At 37.2% G+C, this 17,608-nt stretch overlaps 1 protein-coding gene across 8 annotated transcripts in view; it reads right to left on the bottom strand.

The window, feature by feature from the left end:
- DENND4A (DENN domain containing 4A) overlaps positions 1-17,608 on the bottom strand; it is a 131,875-nt gene that overhangs the window by 48,402 nt on the left and 65,865 nt on the right. For all 8 annotated transcript variants that reach the window (XM_005559835.4, XM_073996076.1, XM_065548069.2 and 5 more), the window contains 3 exons: positions 14,495-14,595; positions 10,174-10,392; positions 8,631-8,776 (listed from right to left, as the gene is read on the bottom strand). In XM_005559835.4, the coding sequence (XP_005559892.3) occupies positions 8,631-8,776; positions 10,174-10,392; positions 14,495-14,595 (466 nt within the window). The remainder of the gene's footprint in view (positions 1-8,630; positions 8,777-10,173; positions 10,393-14,494; positions 14,596-17,608) is intronic.

The raw sequence follows: 17,608 nt of genomic DNA on the forward strand, positions 1-17,608 counted from the left end.
CATGTACATGTGTGTCTGTGTGATAAGAATAGTGAATTCTATATATTTTAAAAATTTATACTAAATATAACAACTTTCCCTAAACTCTTTCAGCATATGTAGAAGTACATGTGAGTTAAACTCTAGTCACATCAATATTGAAAGCACTTTAGTAGTACTATTTCTACTAGGTACTCGATGGCAAGGTAATATCCAGAAAAAACGAAAACTTCGTAGAACCTAAACTGCCCCACAAGAGCTCATAAACTAAAGGGCATAATATTGATATTAATAAAAAAGGATGTCATACATATGACAAAATACATTTCACAGAACTTTATTAGGTTAGAAATATCATATACCATGTGGATTAAGTGGAAGAGTAGGAATTACTAACAAGTTAAACCTTTAAGATAAGGACTTAGGGCAGAGTATACCAAAAAAGAACACAGATGAGTTTTAAAAATTTTCTAACACTTAAAGGAAACAATACATTCAAAATCTTCTTATATAAATTATTGATAATTTCACAGCATTATATGCTATACTCTCTTGGATTAAATAATGTTTTTAATAGTATATCCATACAGTGAACTAGATAAAAATTAGGACATAATTCAGAATTATAATAATGAGAAAAACATTCACAAAATAACAATAAATGAGAAAAGAATCAGGCTACTAAATCGTATAAATATTATGATTTTTTTTTTTGAGACAGCGTCTTGCTGTCACCTAGGTTGGAGTGCTGTCATGCAATTTTGGCTCGCCAGAACCACCGCCTCCCAGGTTCAAGTGATTCTCATGCCTAAGCCTCCCAAGTAGCTGGGACTACAGGTACGCACCACCACACCCAGCTAATTTTTATATTTTCAGTAGTGATGGGGTTTTACCATGTTGGCTAGGCTGGTCAGGAATCCTGACCGTAGGTGATCCGCCTGCCTTGGCCTCCCAAAGTGCTGGGATTACAGGCATGAGCCACTGCACCCAGCCTATATATTATGATTCTTAATGGTTTTTTTGAGACAGGGTCTTGCTCTGTTGCCCAGGCTAAAATGCCATGGTGCAATCACAGCTCACTGCAACCTCAAACTCCTAGGCTCAAGTGATCCTCCTGCCTTAGTCTCTCAAGTAGGTACAACTACAGGCGCGTGCCACCACACCCAGCTAATTTTTCTTTCTTTTTTTGGGGGTAGGGATGGGGTCTTGCTATGTTGCCCAGACTGGTCTGGAACTCCTGGTCTCAAAGCAATCCTTCTGCCTCAGCCTCCCAAAAATGTTGAGATTACAGGAATGAGCCACCATGCTCAGCAAATGTTTATTTATTTAATAGTTCTCACTCTTTTTTTTAGCAGCTTCTCCCTCTCCATATTGGCACCTACTTTCCATTCTCCAGCCATATTGTCTCATAAAAAAGTGTGGGGTCCAGGACAACTGCTCTAGTTTTCGGTGAAGTCTATATAAATATTAAAATTTTGCACTGTAGACTCAATAGCTTGGTAAAAGTACTTCCTTTTACTTATATACCAATAAAATCTCATTTTAACATTATAAAAATAGCCATGCAATAAATCCTACATTTATCGGTTGGACATCTCTGTCTTTTGGAAAGCATGGTGACATCTGTCTCTATTGAGAGAAAAAGAAATCCAACACCCACTGAAGGATAAAATTAAAATAATTTTCATATTTTCCCACAAGACATTAATATGCTCAGAAAACACTGGAAATGGATTCTTGGGAAACCAAGAAAAAATCTTACCAGACTATTTGTTACACAAAACTGCCTTTAGTTAAGCACCATCCCACAGGAACAGATTGTAATGATTTAAAATATAATCATATGAAGAACAAGAACACATGGTTCTTAAATTAGTCATAAATGAAACACATAATTCTCATATATTGTTTTTCTTATTTCTATTCAGTATTACCCACTCCAGCTTTTTAAAGTCAGTCAAGTGTTTTGTTTGGATATACGAAGATCAAAAGAGTTAATATACCATGTAAGAATAAGTGAATAATAGTACCACACGTCTAATTTTTGTTCAATAGTAGTTATGAACCATGAGACAGTTAATGTATACTTAGTTATTTATTTTCTATAGTTAAACTGCCAGAAGTAAGAGTTTTGTTCACTTAAAAACTTAAGCTCAAAGTTACTCAACTAAGGAATAACCCTCACAAAAATTATTCTTTTTAAAGTGTTACTGATATCTAGAAAACATACGCAGATGAATAGTAAGCACTGATTTTTTGTGAGTCACTTACTGTGGTATCAAAACATGAAAGGCAGTAACAGCATTGTATAATTATTTACATTTCAGAGAGTTCTGGTTAATAACACCACCAGGGATACAATTAACCTCTGCTCTAACTACATATGAACTTTATTGATATATTTTGAGTCAGGTGCGGTGGCTCATGCCTGTAATCCCAGCATTTCGGGAGGCCAAGATGGGCGGATCACCTGAGGTCGGGAGTTCGAGACCAACCTGACCAAAATGGAGAAACTAAAAATACAAAATTAGCTAGGTGTGATGGCACATGCCTGTAATCCCAGCTACTTGGGAGGCTAAGGCAGGAGAATTGCTTGAACCCAGGAGGCGGAGGTTGTGGTGAGCCGAGATCATGCCACTGCACTCCAGCCTGGGCAACAAGAGCAAAAACTCCATCTCAAAAAAAAAAAAAAAAAGAAAAAAAAAAAACCAAGATATATTTTTAATCTTGTGACAATTTATTTTTTCTCTAATAAGAGTCTCTTGAATTATAATAAAGCAAATACAAGTAACTATGTTTTAATGCATTAATTTTCAGTTTTGATTTTCTGAGTAGTCATTAAAATCTTTAAGTATAATGTTAATTCATATATATAAGTGATCTTTTGTTAGATCTAGACTTCGAATAGATAAATAACATTTTAGGAAAATAGTCTACCTAGAAACAATGATTACACATTTAATAGAATTTTATTTTTCGAGACTTCTCAGAATTCATAATCTTTAAGCAATGATTCCAGTCATCTTCTGCATGGACTATCATCACATAAACAACAGGTGGCCAACAGAAAATCCTAGACAACATAATGTGTTAATTATGAGCACTAAGATATGCTCCTTAGGACGTAATACCCTAGTCAGCAAAATTACAAATCTTGTATATCTTAGATATCAATATTTATTTAAATCATGTGACTTAGCTAGGAATCCTGAGTTCTTAGCTAAAACAGAAACTTGTGAATAGGATATATAAAATAGGCTAAAAATAAAAGGGAACAATATAAGACTTCTCTCTTCTCACTGTTACTTGGATTCTGACAACTAATTCAGTGTTCTCATGTGGATTAATAAATTTACTGGCTAAAGCATGCTATTGGCAAAACCGTGGTTACCAATTTGGTCCCTTATGATTCACTAAGGTTCGCACAAGGAACAACAATTACACAAATGTATGCCACTGTTCTTAAGGGAAGCTCAGTGAGAACATATATACAACCAATGGAAGCCCAACACCTGTGAAAAAATCATTCAAAGTTCATAATGCCAGACAGAAACATCATCTTTATACACACAAAAAAATTGTTCCTATAAAAAATGTAGAGGAATTCTTTTTTAAAGCACACCTTTCTATTTATTGCCAATATTTAATTTTGTAAGCACTGATATGGTTTGGATATTTGTCTACTCCAAATCTTATGTTGAAATGTAATCCCCAATGTTGGAGGTGGGGCCTGGTGGGAGGTGTTTTGATCATGGGACAAATCCCTCATAACTTGGTTCTGTCTCTGTGGTAGTGAGTGAGTTATCTCAAGATCTGTTTTATATAAGCATACGGCACTTTCTACCACTCTCTCATTCCACCTCTGGCCATGTGACATGTTGGCTCCCCATTGTCTCCCCATGGTTTTCTGCCAGAACTGTAGGTTTCTTGAGGCTTCACCAGAAGCAGATGCCAGCACCTTGCTTTATATAAAGCCAGTAGAACTAGGGGCAAATTAAACCTTTTTTTTTTTTAATATAAATTCCCCAGATGCAGGTATTTCTTTATGGCAACACTAGAATGGCCTCACAGAAGTGCCAAATAAGGCAAACACAAAACTTTGATTAAAATATTGAAAAACAAGTTATTGGTATAATACTCAAATGAAGACAAAACTGTCAAGGAGCTATTACAGTATCTCTTCAAAATAAACAGGTTTTCACCATAAGCAGTGGCCACTCCTATAAACCCAGCACTTCGGGAGGCTACTACAAGAGGATCACTGAAGTCCAGGAGTTCAAGACCAACCTGGGCAACACGGGGAAACCCTGTCTCTACAAAAAATTAGCCAGGCATGATGGCGTACGCCTGTGGTCCCAGCTACTCAAGAGACTGAGGTGGGAAATCACTTGGGTCCCGGAGGTCCAGTCTACAGTAAGCTGAGATCGTGCCACAGCACTCCAGCCTGGGTGACAAAGGGAGGCCCTGTCTCAAAAATAAAAAATAATAAAGAAAACAACCCAGGTTTTCAAAGCTTTATAGACCAGAGCTCAACATACAAAATGCAGGGTTCCACAAGTCTGTTTGTAAGTAGGTTATTCAAAATGTAGAAAATAAATCTTCCCCCAAAACAATGTCCTTTCTGGGGTGATGAAAATAACTTTGAAGTCATGGGTTACATGGAAATATATATTTGCCAAAACTCATTAAACTTTGTACATTAATGATGTATTTACTGTTTGTGTATCTCAATAAATCTGATTTTTAAAAATGTCTTAAAAAGTGGTTAGCATATCATTCCACACATACAAAATTAATACTTCGTTGTTGTTGGTTTTTGTTTAGAGACGGGGTCTCACTATGTTGCCCAGGCTGGACTCCAACTCCTGGGCTCCCCACTCAGACTCTTGAGTAGCTGGTAGTAATTGCTCTTGGGATTAAAGGTGCATATCACCATGCCCGACTTATAAAAATTTAACACGTATTCATAGCAAAACACTGCTACCATTTGAAGTATAGCTAATCACCATTTATAACAGTGTTTCTACAGGAAGATGAATTGAGAATTTTAAGCAAGTAATGGCATGTATCCATCTTTTCCCTATTCCAAAGCATTTTCAAGAAAGAACTAGGGATGATATTTCTGGATACTTTCATTTGTTAATTCTCTAACAGCACCAGAAATAGTATTTCTCTGTATCAATCATCCCTCAAGTATTCTAAATTGAAGGAAAAGGTAGATGTCTACAAGGCTCTGAATGTGTTCCTGCTGTTCATATGTACAAATCATTCAAATATTGAATATTTCTGTTATGAAATGAGAAACCAAATGAACCATTAATCTATAAACATGAATAAAATCCAGTTACAGGCAAAAATAGTCATAATATTTTCTACTTTTTAGTTTATACAACACTACTCTGAACACTATGAGATAGGCAGCTATAATTATTTATCCTCATTTTTTTTTTTTTTTTTGAGACGGAGTCTCGCTCTGCCGCCCAGGCTGGAGTGCAGTGGCCGGATCTCAGCTCACTGCAAGCTCCGCCTCCCGGGTTCACGCCATTCTCCTGCCTCAGCCTCCCGAGTAGTTGGGACTACAGGCGCCCGCCACTGCGCCCGGCTAGTTTTTTGTATTTTTTAGTAGAGACGGGGTTTCACCGTGTTAGCCAGGATGGTCTCGATCTCCTGACCTCGTGATCCACCCGTCTCGGCCTCCCAAAGTGCTGGGATTACAGCCTTGAGCCACCGCGCCCGGCCCTCATTTTTAAAACATACATAAAAAAACAACATATAAAGACTAAATGACTAAAGTCACAAGTATAATAGTCAAGATTAAAGTACTTCTCATTCCCAATGTAGTGTGTTGTTCCTACCATACTATTTTCCTATTCATAGTGAGAATCACTTCTCATTTTTATAAGACACATTTGGTACTTATTTAACAATCAGTAAGGCCAATTTCATGTTAAACTAAGAATTGAACCAATTTCTGAATATCAAGGGATAAGTTGTATTTTGGCTGTTGCGTTAAAAAAAAACCTCACTGATTTTCTTTCACAGTCACATAAATTTGAAAGTGATGAACTTCTTTAAATAATCTTAACATTACAAATTGTTGTGATCATATATAATAAAGCTTTCATTTATTCCTTTTTTCTATTATCATGGCCATAAGATCATGGATACAATATACCTATTTAAATACAAATTTACAGGGAAGTTTTAGTATAAGTAACTTCTTCCCTTAATCTTTGAGAGTAAGCTGCTGAGCTGATGACCTATCATCACTCCTGTATACTTTTATACTTCCTACAAAGACATTCTCCTACAGAAATACAATCAACTGGGAATTAACATTGATATATTATTACCGGAAATCAACACACTAATACATTACTACTATGTAATCCTCAAACTACATTCAAGTTTTGTCGATTAACCTAATAATGTTATGCCTAAAGGATCTAGTTCTTTGTTTTTTTTTGTTGTTTTTTTGAGACGGAGTCTCGCTGTGTCGCCCAGGCTGGAGTGCAGTGGCGTGATCTCGGCTCACTGCAAGCTCCGCCTCCCGGGTTCATGCCATTCTCCTGCCTCAGCCTCCCAAGTAGCTGGGACTACAGGTGCCCGCCACCATGCCCGGCTATTTTTTTGTATTTTTAGTAGAGACGGGGTTTCACCATGGTCTGGATCTCCTGACCTTGTGATCCGCCCACCTCAGCCTCCCAAAGTGCTGGGATTACAGGTGTGAGCCACCTCGCCCGGCAAGGATCTAGTTCTTAACTAAGCACTGCATTTGGTTGTTAAGTCTTCTTACTTCACTTTAGACAAGCTTCTCCATTTTTACTTTATTTTCTTAATCTTAATACTTTGTAGATTACAGAATAGGTATTTTGTAGAATATCATTTAATATGTGTTTGGTATTTCCTTGAGATTACATAGGTCATACATTTTTGCAGGAATATTACAGAATTGAGGCTGCATTCTCATTGTAACCTATTAGGGGAACACAATGTTGACTTGTCCCGTTGCAGATGATGTTCATTTTGATAACTTGATTAAAATGGTATTTGCCAGGCTTTTCCACTATAAAGTTACTCTTTTCCCTTTTGTCATTAATATGCATTTTGTGGGGAGGTCATTAATAACTATGTAAGATCCTGCTTCTCATCAGATGACTGTCAATTGATTGATATCTGTATAGACTCATGGTTTCTTATTTTACTCAATGGGCTAATCTGTTACTAACATTTGATGCTCAAATTGTCCTAGATTTGCCTGTGGAAATCCCTTCAAATTGACTTCTGTATACGTATTTTGTTTTAACATGTCTCCATCATTCTTGGAGCAATTCTTGGTTTTCTAGCACAAGATACTTTAGGGCTTATCGGGTATTTAGAAGCCAAAATCTATACATTAGGTGTGCTCATTGCTGTTGGGGTGTGGCTGCTTCCAGGTCCACCTAATGTACAGAGGTAGGGAATATATGTGTGTATACACCCAGACACATATACTTACATCTACATTTATTTCTGTATCTATCATTGAAAACCAATGATACTACACCAAATCTCCAACTCTACACCAACACTACAGGGTTCAATTTAGTTTTCTTCACTTCTGTATTTGTAAATCTTTCCTCTCAATAAGAAACTTTATTACCTTTAATACATTTATTTGATCAATCTCCCCAATATATAACATTCTCCCATCTTTACCACCACCCCTCTCCCATGCAGATGACTTCCTCACCTTAATGTGGTTTTGACAACCCCTTCCAGACCAAATCCTGTACCACCATGCTGACACCTCTCTCATCTAGATGAAACTCTGACATCTCATTTGCTTCCCTTGCTATCCCCGTGAGGATACTCTCCCCACCCTGCTCAGACTCTGACACTCCATGTGTGGTCACCTCTGTATGAGTGCTCTTCTCATCCTGTTTAGGTTCTGACACCCTGCAGCAGTCTGCCCCTGAACATGGACACCCTCTTTAAACTGCCTGTCCTCTGATTCTACATGTTAGAACATGCCTCTCCAGGAATACTCTCCTTACCTGGCTTGGGCTCTGACATTCCAGCTAGGCTGTTCCTCTCTCTCCACCCTATTCAGGTTTTGAAACCCCTCTCTGGACTACCCTACCTTCTCTCTCTCCAGCATGAATACCTGCCTTGCTCTGTCCCACCTAATGATATTAGGACTGAACAGAAAGGTTTCATATATAAATTTAAAATTATAGAACTAACGAATTTAAGCTACAAACTCATTCTCAATTGTAGAAATATTCAGGTAAAACATTTATGATACTTTTACACCTACTTTCAGCATGTGATAACCCATCTCTGACAAAAAGGAGAGGTGAAAATTACAGATGTTTAAGTTGGAGGTGCACAGGCTGGCAAAAAATTCCTGGTTTTATAAGTGGGCAGGGAGGGTTAGGGACCTGATTGCTAAAACAAAACTTATGATTTAGTAAAATTCTACAAGGTAATTGTAAGAGGTGCATTCTATAATTTCTAGCAGGCTACCAAAACTTGCATTATAAGCAGTCAATGATGAAAATGAAATTAATTTCGATTTCATTAAAAGCTATAAATAGAAACTATAACTCATAACATTTATAACAGTAACACAAAATAAGTTAGGGCACTGTAGATGTACCGGTACTTACTTTATCTACACAATCATCAAAAAATGCCAGGCTTGCATCTTTGTCACTAACAAAAGAACATTCTTCAATGAAGCGAATAAACATCTGTGTTTTGGTCATCATGTTATAGAATTTTTGATGTGACCGGTCCCGGCTTCTTAAGAAAGCTGTTCAACATAAATATATAATGTCAGAATATATAATATCATTCATAGATTCACAGAATATTTGCACTAGAAAGAATCTGAACAACCATGTCATCTATACCTCCCACACCACTACCATTTCGCATGTGCCCTGAGAGGGGAAATGACCTGACAAAGAAATAGGAGAACAGTAATAAAGGAACATAAACCCAGATCTCTCAAATCTTCATCCAGAACTGTCTCCATTGTTCTCTCACCATCTTGAATATTATAAACTAGTACATTTGAAAATTGCTCTCTTTTCCCCCAAAAGCTTTGCATATTATATGCACATACTTGCTCTCACATTCCATATAAATATACACTATACATATATATATAAAAAAATATATATATATATATGGCTTTTTCAAAGCAGCAGTAACATTCCCTCGTATTCATTCATGTTTGTGTCTTACTTATTGAAAACAGAGAAAAGGTTTATTTCCTGATTTCACCTTACTAACTATGCTCAGTTACACTGCACTTGGGCCTTCTTTCAGGCCCAGGAATTCAAGCTCTTTCCAGTCTCAGGGACTGTGTAAACTGTTCTCTCTGCCTAAAACACTCTCCTACTTTACCTTTGTCTGGCTAATTTCTACTCATCTTTCAGATCATGGATCAGATGTTACTTCTTCAGAATAGCCTTCCGTGATATGAGGTTGTGAACTGAAGTTGTTCACTCATTATTTCCAATCGCCTATCCTCTTGACTATAAGCTCTCTGAGAGAAATAACCATGACTCTCATCTTTTACTTTTTTTTTTTTGGCCATGTCTCTTTTGCATACCACTATTCAGTACCTAGCATTCAGAGGTACTCAATATATACTTATTAAATGAATTTCTCTTTCAAATGTTAAATACTACAAAAGAAAATAAATATGTATTATAAAACTGGTTGCACTCCAGAACTTCCCAACTTTTTTTACTTCATGGCACAGACAGGAAATATTTGTAAATATTTGTAAAGTACCCAATATTTGAAAATATTCGTAAAGTATACTGAAATAAAACAAATGAGGTTATTCAAGCCTGGAGGTGACCATTCCAGGGGTTCCTCTGTATCCCCAACACTGCCTACTGCTCTGAAAGCTGAAAGTATCAGTATCTCAACACATATATGACACACAAATGCAGTCGGTATATGGTTGGGAGGCTCTATACTTATCTTCTGCATATCTGCTAATGGAATTATATCTAATATGCCTGAAAAATAACTAGTCCTATGGAAATGGGTAACCAACAAAGCTGGTATTCACGTTCTCCTCAAAACAGGTATGTATTCTCATAAATATGAGCTATTAACACAGACAGCAAATGAGTCATCACAAAGTTAAGCTCAATGACATGAAAGCTTTAAAACTATGCAATCACTCACCTTGTAGGGCAAAGAGAGAGGCTGCATCTGTGGCTGTCTCAGATGGGGCTTGTGTTATTGGCCTTAAGTATGATCTGTAACCTTTTAAAATAGAGGCCATGAAAAACAAAAATGCCTCTTGGATTTCCAAATCTATCATGTGCAACCTCTTTCCAGAATTAAAATCATAGTCATTCATTGCTAAATCCATTAGTCCATCATCTCTCGGTCTCTGCTGCACTGTGAAGACACAGAGTGTTAGTGTTTTCTCCGAACTCACAAAACACTCATGATGGTACCAGTATAATTTTGTTGTGTTTTCAAAAGGACCCAAGCTACCTCAACTCTTTGTTTACATAACTTAATCACATTTAAACCTTAGCAAAGCCTGCCATAGCATTTTGTAGGCTCCGTTGAGTAAATTTTATCCAAATTAAACACAAAGTTACCTCTGCTTATCTCACTACTATCAGGAAAAAAAAACATTCAGGCCAGCCATGGCAGCTCAAGCCTGTAATCCTAGACCAAGGCAGGAGGATCACTTGAGGATAGGAGTTCAAGACTAGCCTGGGCAACATAGAGAGATTCTGTCTCTACAAAAAAATTTTTTAAAGTTCATGTTCTAAAATAACTACATATAAGTTAATAATGATTATAACCCAGAAAGCAAAAGAATATCAGAAAGCTGCTCAACTATAAATATATGTCAGAATATATATCATTCATAGGCTCACCGAGTATTGGCATTGTTCAGAAAGAATCTGAACAACCATGTCATCTATACCTCCCACACCACTACCATTTTGCACATGCCCTGAGAATGGAAATGACCTGACACAGAAATAAAGAGAATAATAAGAAAGGAATATAAACCCAGATCTCTCAAATCTTCATATAGAAATGTCTCCATTGTTCTCTCACCATTGAAGATTATACATAAACTAGTACATTTGAAAACATGAAAATATTTCTTTCAAAAATTGCTCCCCTTTCCCTCAAAAGCTTGGCACGTTTTGTTTGTTTGTTCTGGTTTGTTTGTTTTTTGAGATAGAGTCTCGGTCTGTCATCCAGGCTGGAGTACAGTGGCACGATCTTGGCTCACTGTAGTCCCCACCTCCGGGGCTCCAGAGATTCTCCTGCCTCAGCCTCCCGGGTAGCTGGGATTACAGGTGCCCATTACCATGCCCGGCTAATTTTTGTATTTTTAGTAGAGACAGGGTTTCACCATGCTGGCGAGGCTAGTCTCGAACTCCTGACCTCAGGTGATCCACCCGCCTCAGCCTTCCAAAGTACTGGGATTATAGGCATGAGGCACCATGCCCAGCCACTTTTCATGTTACGTGCACATACTTGCTCTCACACTCTTTCCATATGAATATATATAAAACATATATATTTTATATATTACAGATATGTCTTTTTCAAAGCGGCAGTGACATTCCCTCTTGTATTTATTCATGTTTGTGTCTTTCTTATTGAAAACAGACTTTAAAAAAAGGGAAAGAAGAACTATTGCATTTACCCTGTGCAAACTGGGCACAGGGCAAATGCAACAGTTCTTCTTTCCTTTTTTTTTTTTTTTAATACAAGTACCTACGGAAGAACACACAAGGATTAAAATATAAAAAACAATTCTTCTTCCTGGACAATTCAATGCTAAAGTCATTAGATAGTAAACATGTAGTTTTATAGTAGAGAAGTCTAGTAGACACCACCTTAAGTGATCAAAGTGAATATCTCCATCAATAACGTGACAAAACAAAATAGTGTGCGATATGACATAAGGACGCAATGAGAGGGGCACAGCATCACTTCTGTGATATTCCTGTCAAAGATGCGTGACCTGGGCCAGGTGCAGTGGCTCACATCTGTAATACTAGCATGGAGGCTGAAGTGGGAGGATCACTTGAGCCCAGAAGTTCAAGACCAGCCTGGCAATATAGTGAGATCCCATCTCTACCAAAAAGAAAAATTTTTTTTTAATTAACTGGGTGTGGTGGCATGTGTCTGTAGTCCCAGCTTCTCAGGAGGCTGAGGTGGGAGGATCACTTGAGCCTGGGAGCTCGTGGCTGCCATAAACTGTGATCGCACCACTGCACTCCAGCCTGGGTGACACAGTGAGACATCCTATCTCAAAAAAAAGAAAAAAAGATGGGTGGCCTGTATTTATTATGAGAATGCTCAGATAAACCCACACCATGGACAATTCTACAATGGTAAATATAATCTTCAAAGGTGGCAGAGAATCTGAGGAACTGTTCAGGAGGAAAGGCAAATAAAGAGACTTGAAACTACATACAAAACCTGATTTGGAACTGGATCCTTTTGTTATAAAAAGAACATTATCATGATAACTGGCAAAACCTGAATGTGGTCTGAGGATTAGGATGACAGTAATGCTCGATGTTAATTTCCTGATTTTCATGGTTACATTGTAGTGATGTCAAAAAATGTACTTCGTAGGAAATACATTCTATTCAAATGTCATGAAGCATCTAATGTCAAAGGGTCAGGAAAAAAAGTTTGTTATTACTTCAAAATTTTAAAATATAAGGAACAATTAATCATCTTCGAGAGTTTTTGGAGGAGTTCTTATTATCTAAAAAAGTGAAAATACTGGAAGAATGTAAGGCATTGGAACCAGAAAGCCTATGGTTTTTTTTGTTTTTGTTTTTGTTTTGAGATGGAGTCTTACTCTGTCTTCCAGGCTGGAGTACAGCGGCACAATCTTGGTTCACTGCAATCTCTGCCTTCCAGGTTCAAGCTATTCTCCAGCCTCAGCCTCCCAAGTAGCTGGGACAACAAGAGTGCACCACCACGTCCGGCTAATTTTTGTATTTTTAGTAGAGACGAGGTTTTACTATGTTGGTCAGGCTGGTCTCGAACTCCTGACCTCTGGTGATCCACCTGCCTCGGCCTCCCAAAGTGCTGGGATTATAGGCCTGAGTCATCCTGCCCAGCCAATGTTAATAATATTTAAATATTGCTACAATAGCTGTTGGGCTTTTCAGCTATTCAAAAGAAGTGCAAACACTTTTAGAAAGCAATTAACTAGGTAACAAATAATATTACATGCATGATTTATTTGTTCCATAAGGCAAAATTTTGTTATGTTTTATGTCGTTAGTTTAATATCCCAATACTTATGAGCTACTTTGGAATTATCTACTTGTTATCAAGTATACTTTGTAAATATTGTTTTTATCCATGTCTATTTCCAACTACACTATACACTATGATTAATCCTCAAGGGTGTAGGCTACCTCCTATGCTTATGTTCTACCTAATACATAAATGTGAACCTCAAATACTGCATATCACTATTGACCATACTTTATATAATAAGTATTAAGTTATGGATTCTGAATGGGTCATCTGCTATACTACCAAGAAGATTAGATAAAGAAATGAAGGTTTAATTTTCCTTATCAGCAATTCTGGACAGGTCAAGATATATCCTTATATATATCCTTATATATAATAGAAATATTATTATATATAATAGAAATATTCGACATCCTAATCAATTTTCATTTTATTAATTTCTTAATGCTATTGGCAAACTTCGATTTTCAAACTTTAAGATAAGCACACAAAAAAATTAAAAAATGTTTAAAAAGATAAGCACAGCATTAAGATCCACTGAAGGTGAAAAGCTCTTGCTCCACTGAAATCATCAGTATTTTCTAATGTAGTTTACATCATTTGTCTTAGATTTTCAAAACTAACTTTCTATTCTACGTATGAAGAAAATAGGCCAGGCACGGTGGCTCATGCCTGTAATCCCAGCACTTTGAGACGTCGAAGAGGGAGAACTGCTTGAGCCCAGGACAAGATAATTTGTCTCTGTAACAAATTAAAAAATTAACCAGGCGTAATGCCTCATCGTGTCTGCAGTCCCAGTTACTCAAAAGGCTGAAGTGGGAATACTACTTGAGCCCAGGGGGTCAAGGCTGTAGTGGGCCATGTTTGTGCCACTGCACTACAACTTGGATGACAAAGCAAGACTCTGTCTCAAAAGAGAAAAAAAAAACAATATAAAGGTGGAACCCCACATTTTTTTCATGGTATTTCAGTAATGGTAAAATTAACCACCTTAACATCCTTTTGAATGTTGTTATTCTAAGATGGTTCTATAAAAATTTGGAAGATATAAAATACATATTTTATAAATCTCTCATTCATCTTATAACAAATTTTGCTTTAATGATCATCTGCCTTTAAAATGGTAAAACCACTTTCTGCTAGTTAAAATAAATATTATTCTTTTATAAGTAAGGCAAAGTAATTGGAGTCCCTTTTTCAGATTAATTTACCTCCTTTAATGAAGTTATCCACTTACATTTTGCCAATTGCTGATGCAAATTATTCAGTGTGTTCATCAGATTTTTACATGGCTTCTTTGGAAGTATCTTCCAGGCTACATTTCTCTTGTCACCAATTCTAAGATTAAATAACAACAGGAATATATTTGTTACATGGCCTTTGGGAGGGGGAAGGTATATATCTGTTATATATAAAAATAGGAAAAGATTAAACACATTGAATGAAAAATGAAAAACATACAAAATATTTGCATTAACGAGAGAAAAATCCTATGGGGTAAACTGGCATGTTGAATATTTAAAAATTAATTTGTATGAGGGTAGAACCTTGTATTAAATATAGCTCACAAATTTATATTATACTGAGTAAATTCCAGTTGCTTTGGAATCTTGCTAATTACCATAAAGCTTAATGTGGTGATCTTTACTCTTAATCTCCACTTAAGTGTGCTTAGACACCTAAGTATTAGAAAAATCCTACAAGTTTTTTTCTTATATACTGTAATAAAAAGCACTACAAAAACTTTCAGTAAACTCATGATCCACAGAGCTTATCAAAATACTTTGGTATATTTAAATACTTACTTTCTTAGTTTCCTAAGAGCATAAGTAAGGATCATTTTTGTTTCTTTCAAAAAAGAAATAACCTATAATATTAAATTACTTGAATAAAGTACATTGTGAAATACTTATATAACTATAAAAGAGGATATCTGTTAAAAAATGATAAAGCAGTTTCCCCCTTATCTGTAGTGGATACATTCCAAGACCCCCAGTGAATGCTTGAAATCACAGACAGTTCTGAACCCCATTTTTACTACGTTTTTTCCCAAGCATATATACCTATGATAAAGTTCAATTTATAAATTAGGAATAGTAAGAGATCAATAACAATAATTTATAATAAAATAGAATTATAACAATATACTTTATATAAACGTTATGTGAACGTGGGCTCTCTCTCTCAAAATAACTTATTGTATTGTACTTACGTACTTTCAGACTGCAGTTGGCCACAGATAACTGAAACCATGGAAAGCCAAACTACGGGTAAGGGAGGAACTATTGTATCTTTGTTTCTGGGACAGGCTCCCATAATCTCCTTTATTATAGCTATTACAACACAGTTGGTCTCTAAACCATACACGGGGTAGGAGTAGAAAAGAGCATGGTGATAAAGCATTGCGAAGCATTTGGACTTAAAGATAGCTTTAATGACTCCACTTAAAAAAAAAAAGAAAAGACAACGTCTCATTCTGTCACCAAGGGTGGAGTGCAGTGGCATGATCACGGCTCACTGCAGTCCCAGGCTCAAGTGGTCCTCCTGCCTCAGCCTCCCAAGCAGCTGAGACTACAGGTGCGCACCCCTACAGCCTGCTAGTTTTTATTTTGTAGAGATGAGGTCTTGCTTTGTTGCCCAGGCTGGTCTTGAACTCCACACCTTAAGAAATCCTCCTGGCCTCTGCCTCTCAAAGTGTTAGGATTACAGGCAAGAGGCACTGTGCCCAGATGACTCTACTTTTTATTGAATCAGTTTTTTTATTTCAAAAGCAATGAATATTCATTTTAGAAAACTTGAACAATGTATAGAAAAAGAAAAAGTAAAACACTCATATTCTAACCACCACAGAACAACATAACACAGGTGTGTAGTGGAACTTGCTGAACTTTTTATATTCCCTAAACTTCCTACAGAACAAAAAAGGGCAAATATCACTTTGAAAAGTAAACAAAAAGAGTGGGATAAGAAAGATTAAGCTAAACAAAAATGACTGTCTTAGAATTTGTCCCCTCTATCTTTCTACAAATGAGAATAAAAATAAAGATAGGGCAGAGTCAAACTGCAGATGTCCTGCTGTGAAGGTGTGATTACATTTACAATGTGACCAACAGGATCCTCTGTTATAGTAAGAACGCAATGTAGAAACACTTCTCAAATTATTTTCTTGATGAAACTCAGTAACACAGTTTTCCCACTGTGTCTTACCATTCACTGCATAGTGCCTGTCTTGCTAGACTTAATTACGAGTGTCTTAAAAGAAAGGAGAATACGTGGTTTGCCATTTTACTCCCAGTGCCTAGCAAAAAAGGGCACTCAGGATATGTTTGTGGCGTAAATGAATGAACAACATCTTGGTATCATCTGATCACATCTAATTACTGTTATTGCCATAATTTCCGCCTCTTGTTCTTGATATCTTCGCTCTAAAACTTGGCTGGGTAAGGGCATTTTTTTTTTTTTTGAGATAGAGTCTTGCTCTGTTGCCCAAGCTGGAGTGCAGTGGCGCGATCTTGGCCTACTACAAGTTCTACCTCCGGGGTTCATGCCATTCTCCTGCCTCAGCCTCCCGAGTAGCTGGGACTACAGGCACCCGCCACCGCCCCCCGCTAATGTTTTGTATTTTTAGTAGAGATGGGGTTTCACTGGTTAGCCAGGGTGGTCTCGATCTCCTGACCTCATGATCTGCCTGCTTCGGCCTCCCAAAGTGCTGGGATGACAAGCATGAGCCACTGTGCCCAGCCGTAAGGGAAATTTTTGAAGTACTTGAGTTTGGTCTATGATCATCTTCTTATAAGAAAGATCATCTTATGAGTAAATGTATACTCACGATGACTTCCACTTACAAGATTACTATATTATTTTACGACATACACATATTACATAGTTACCCAATAATTAGTGGCAGAAAGCATTAGTTTTGGAGTCAAACAGTAATGGCTTTAAAACCCAGTTCTGACAGTATAAGCTATGTGCCCTTTGGTAAGCCGCTTAAAAATCTAAGCTTTGGTTTCCCCATTTGTCAGAAGAGTTAACAAGAACTACCTCTGCTGGGCACAGTGGCTCACGCCTGTAATCCCAGCATTTTGGGAGGCTGAGGCGGGCGGATCACGAGGTCAGGAGATCGAGACCACCCTGGCTAACACGGTGAAACCCCATCTCTACTAAAAAATACAAAAAATTAGCTGGGCATGGTGGTGGGCGCCTGTGGTCCCAGCTACTTGAGAGGCTAAGGCAGGAGAACGGCATAAACCTGGGAGGCGGAGCTTGCAGTGAGCCAAGATTGCGCCACTGCACTCCAGCCTGGGTGACAGAGCGAGACTCTGCTTCCAAAAAAAAAAAAGAACTACCT

This window comes from Macaca fascicularis, chromosome 7 (assembly GCF_037993035.2).
Source record: "Macaca fascicularis isolate 582-1 chromosome 7, T2T-MFA8v1.1".
In the NCBI taxonomy this organism is placed as follows: domain Eukaryota; kingdom Metazoa; phylum Chordata; class Mammalia; order Primates; family Cercopithecidae; genus Macaca; species Macaca fascicularis.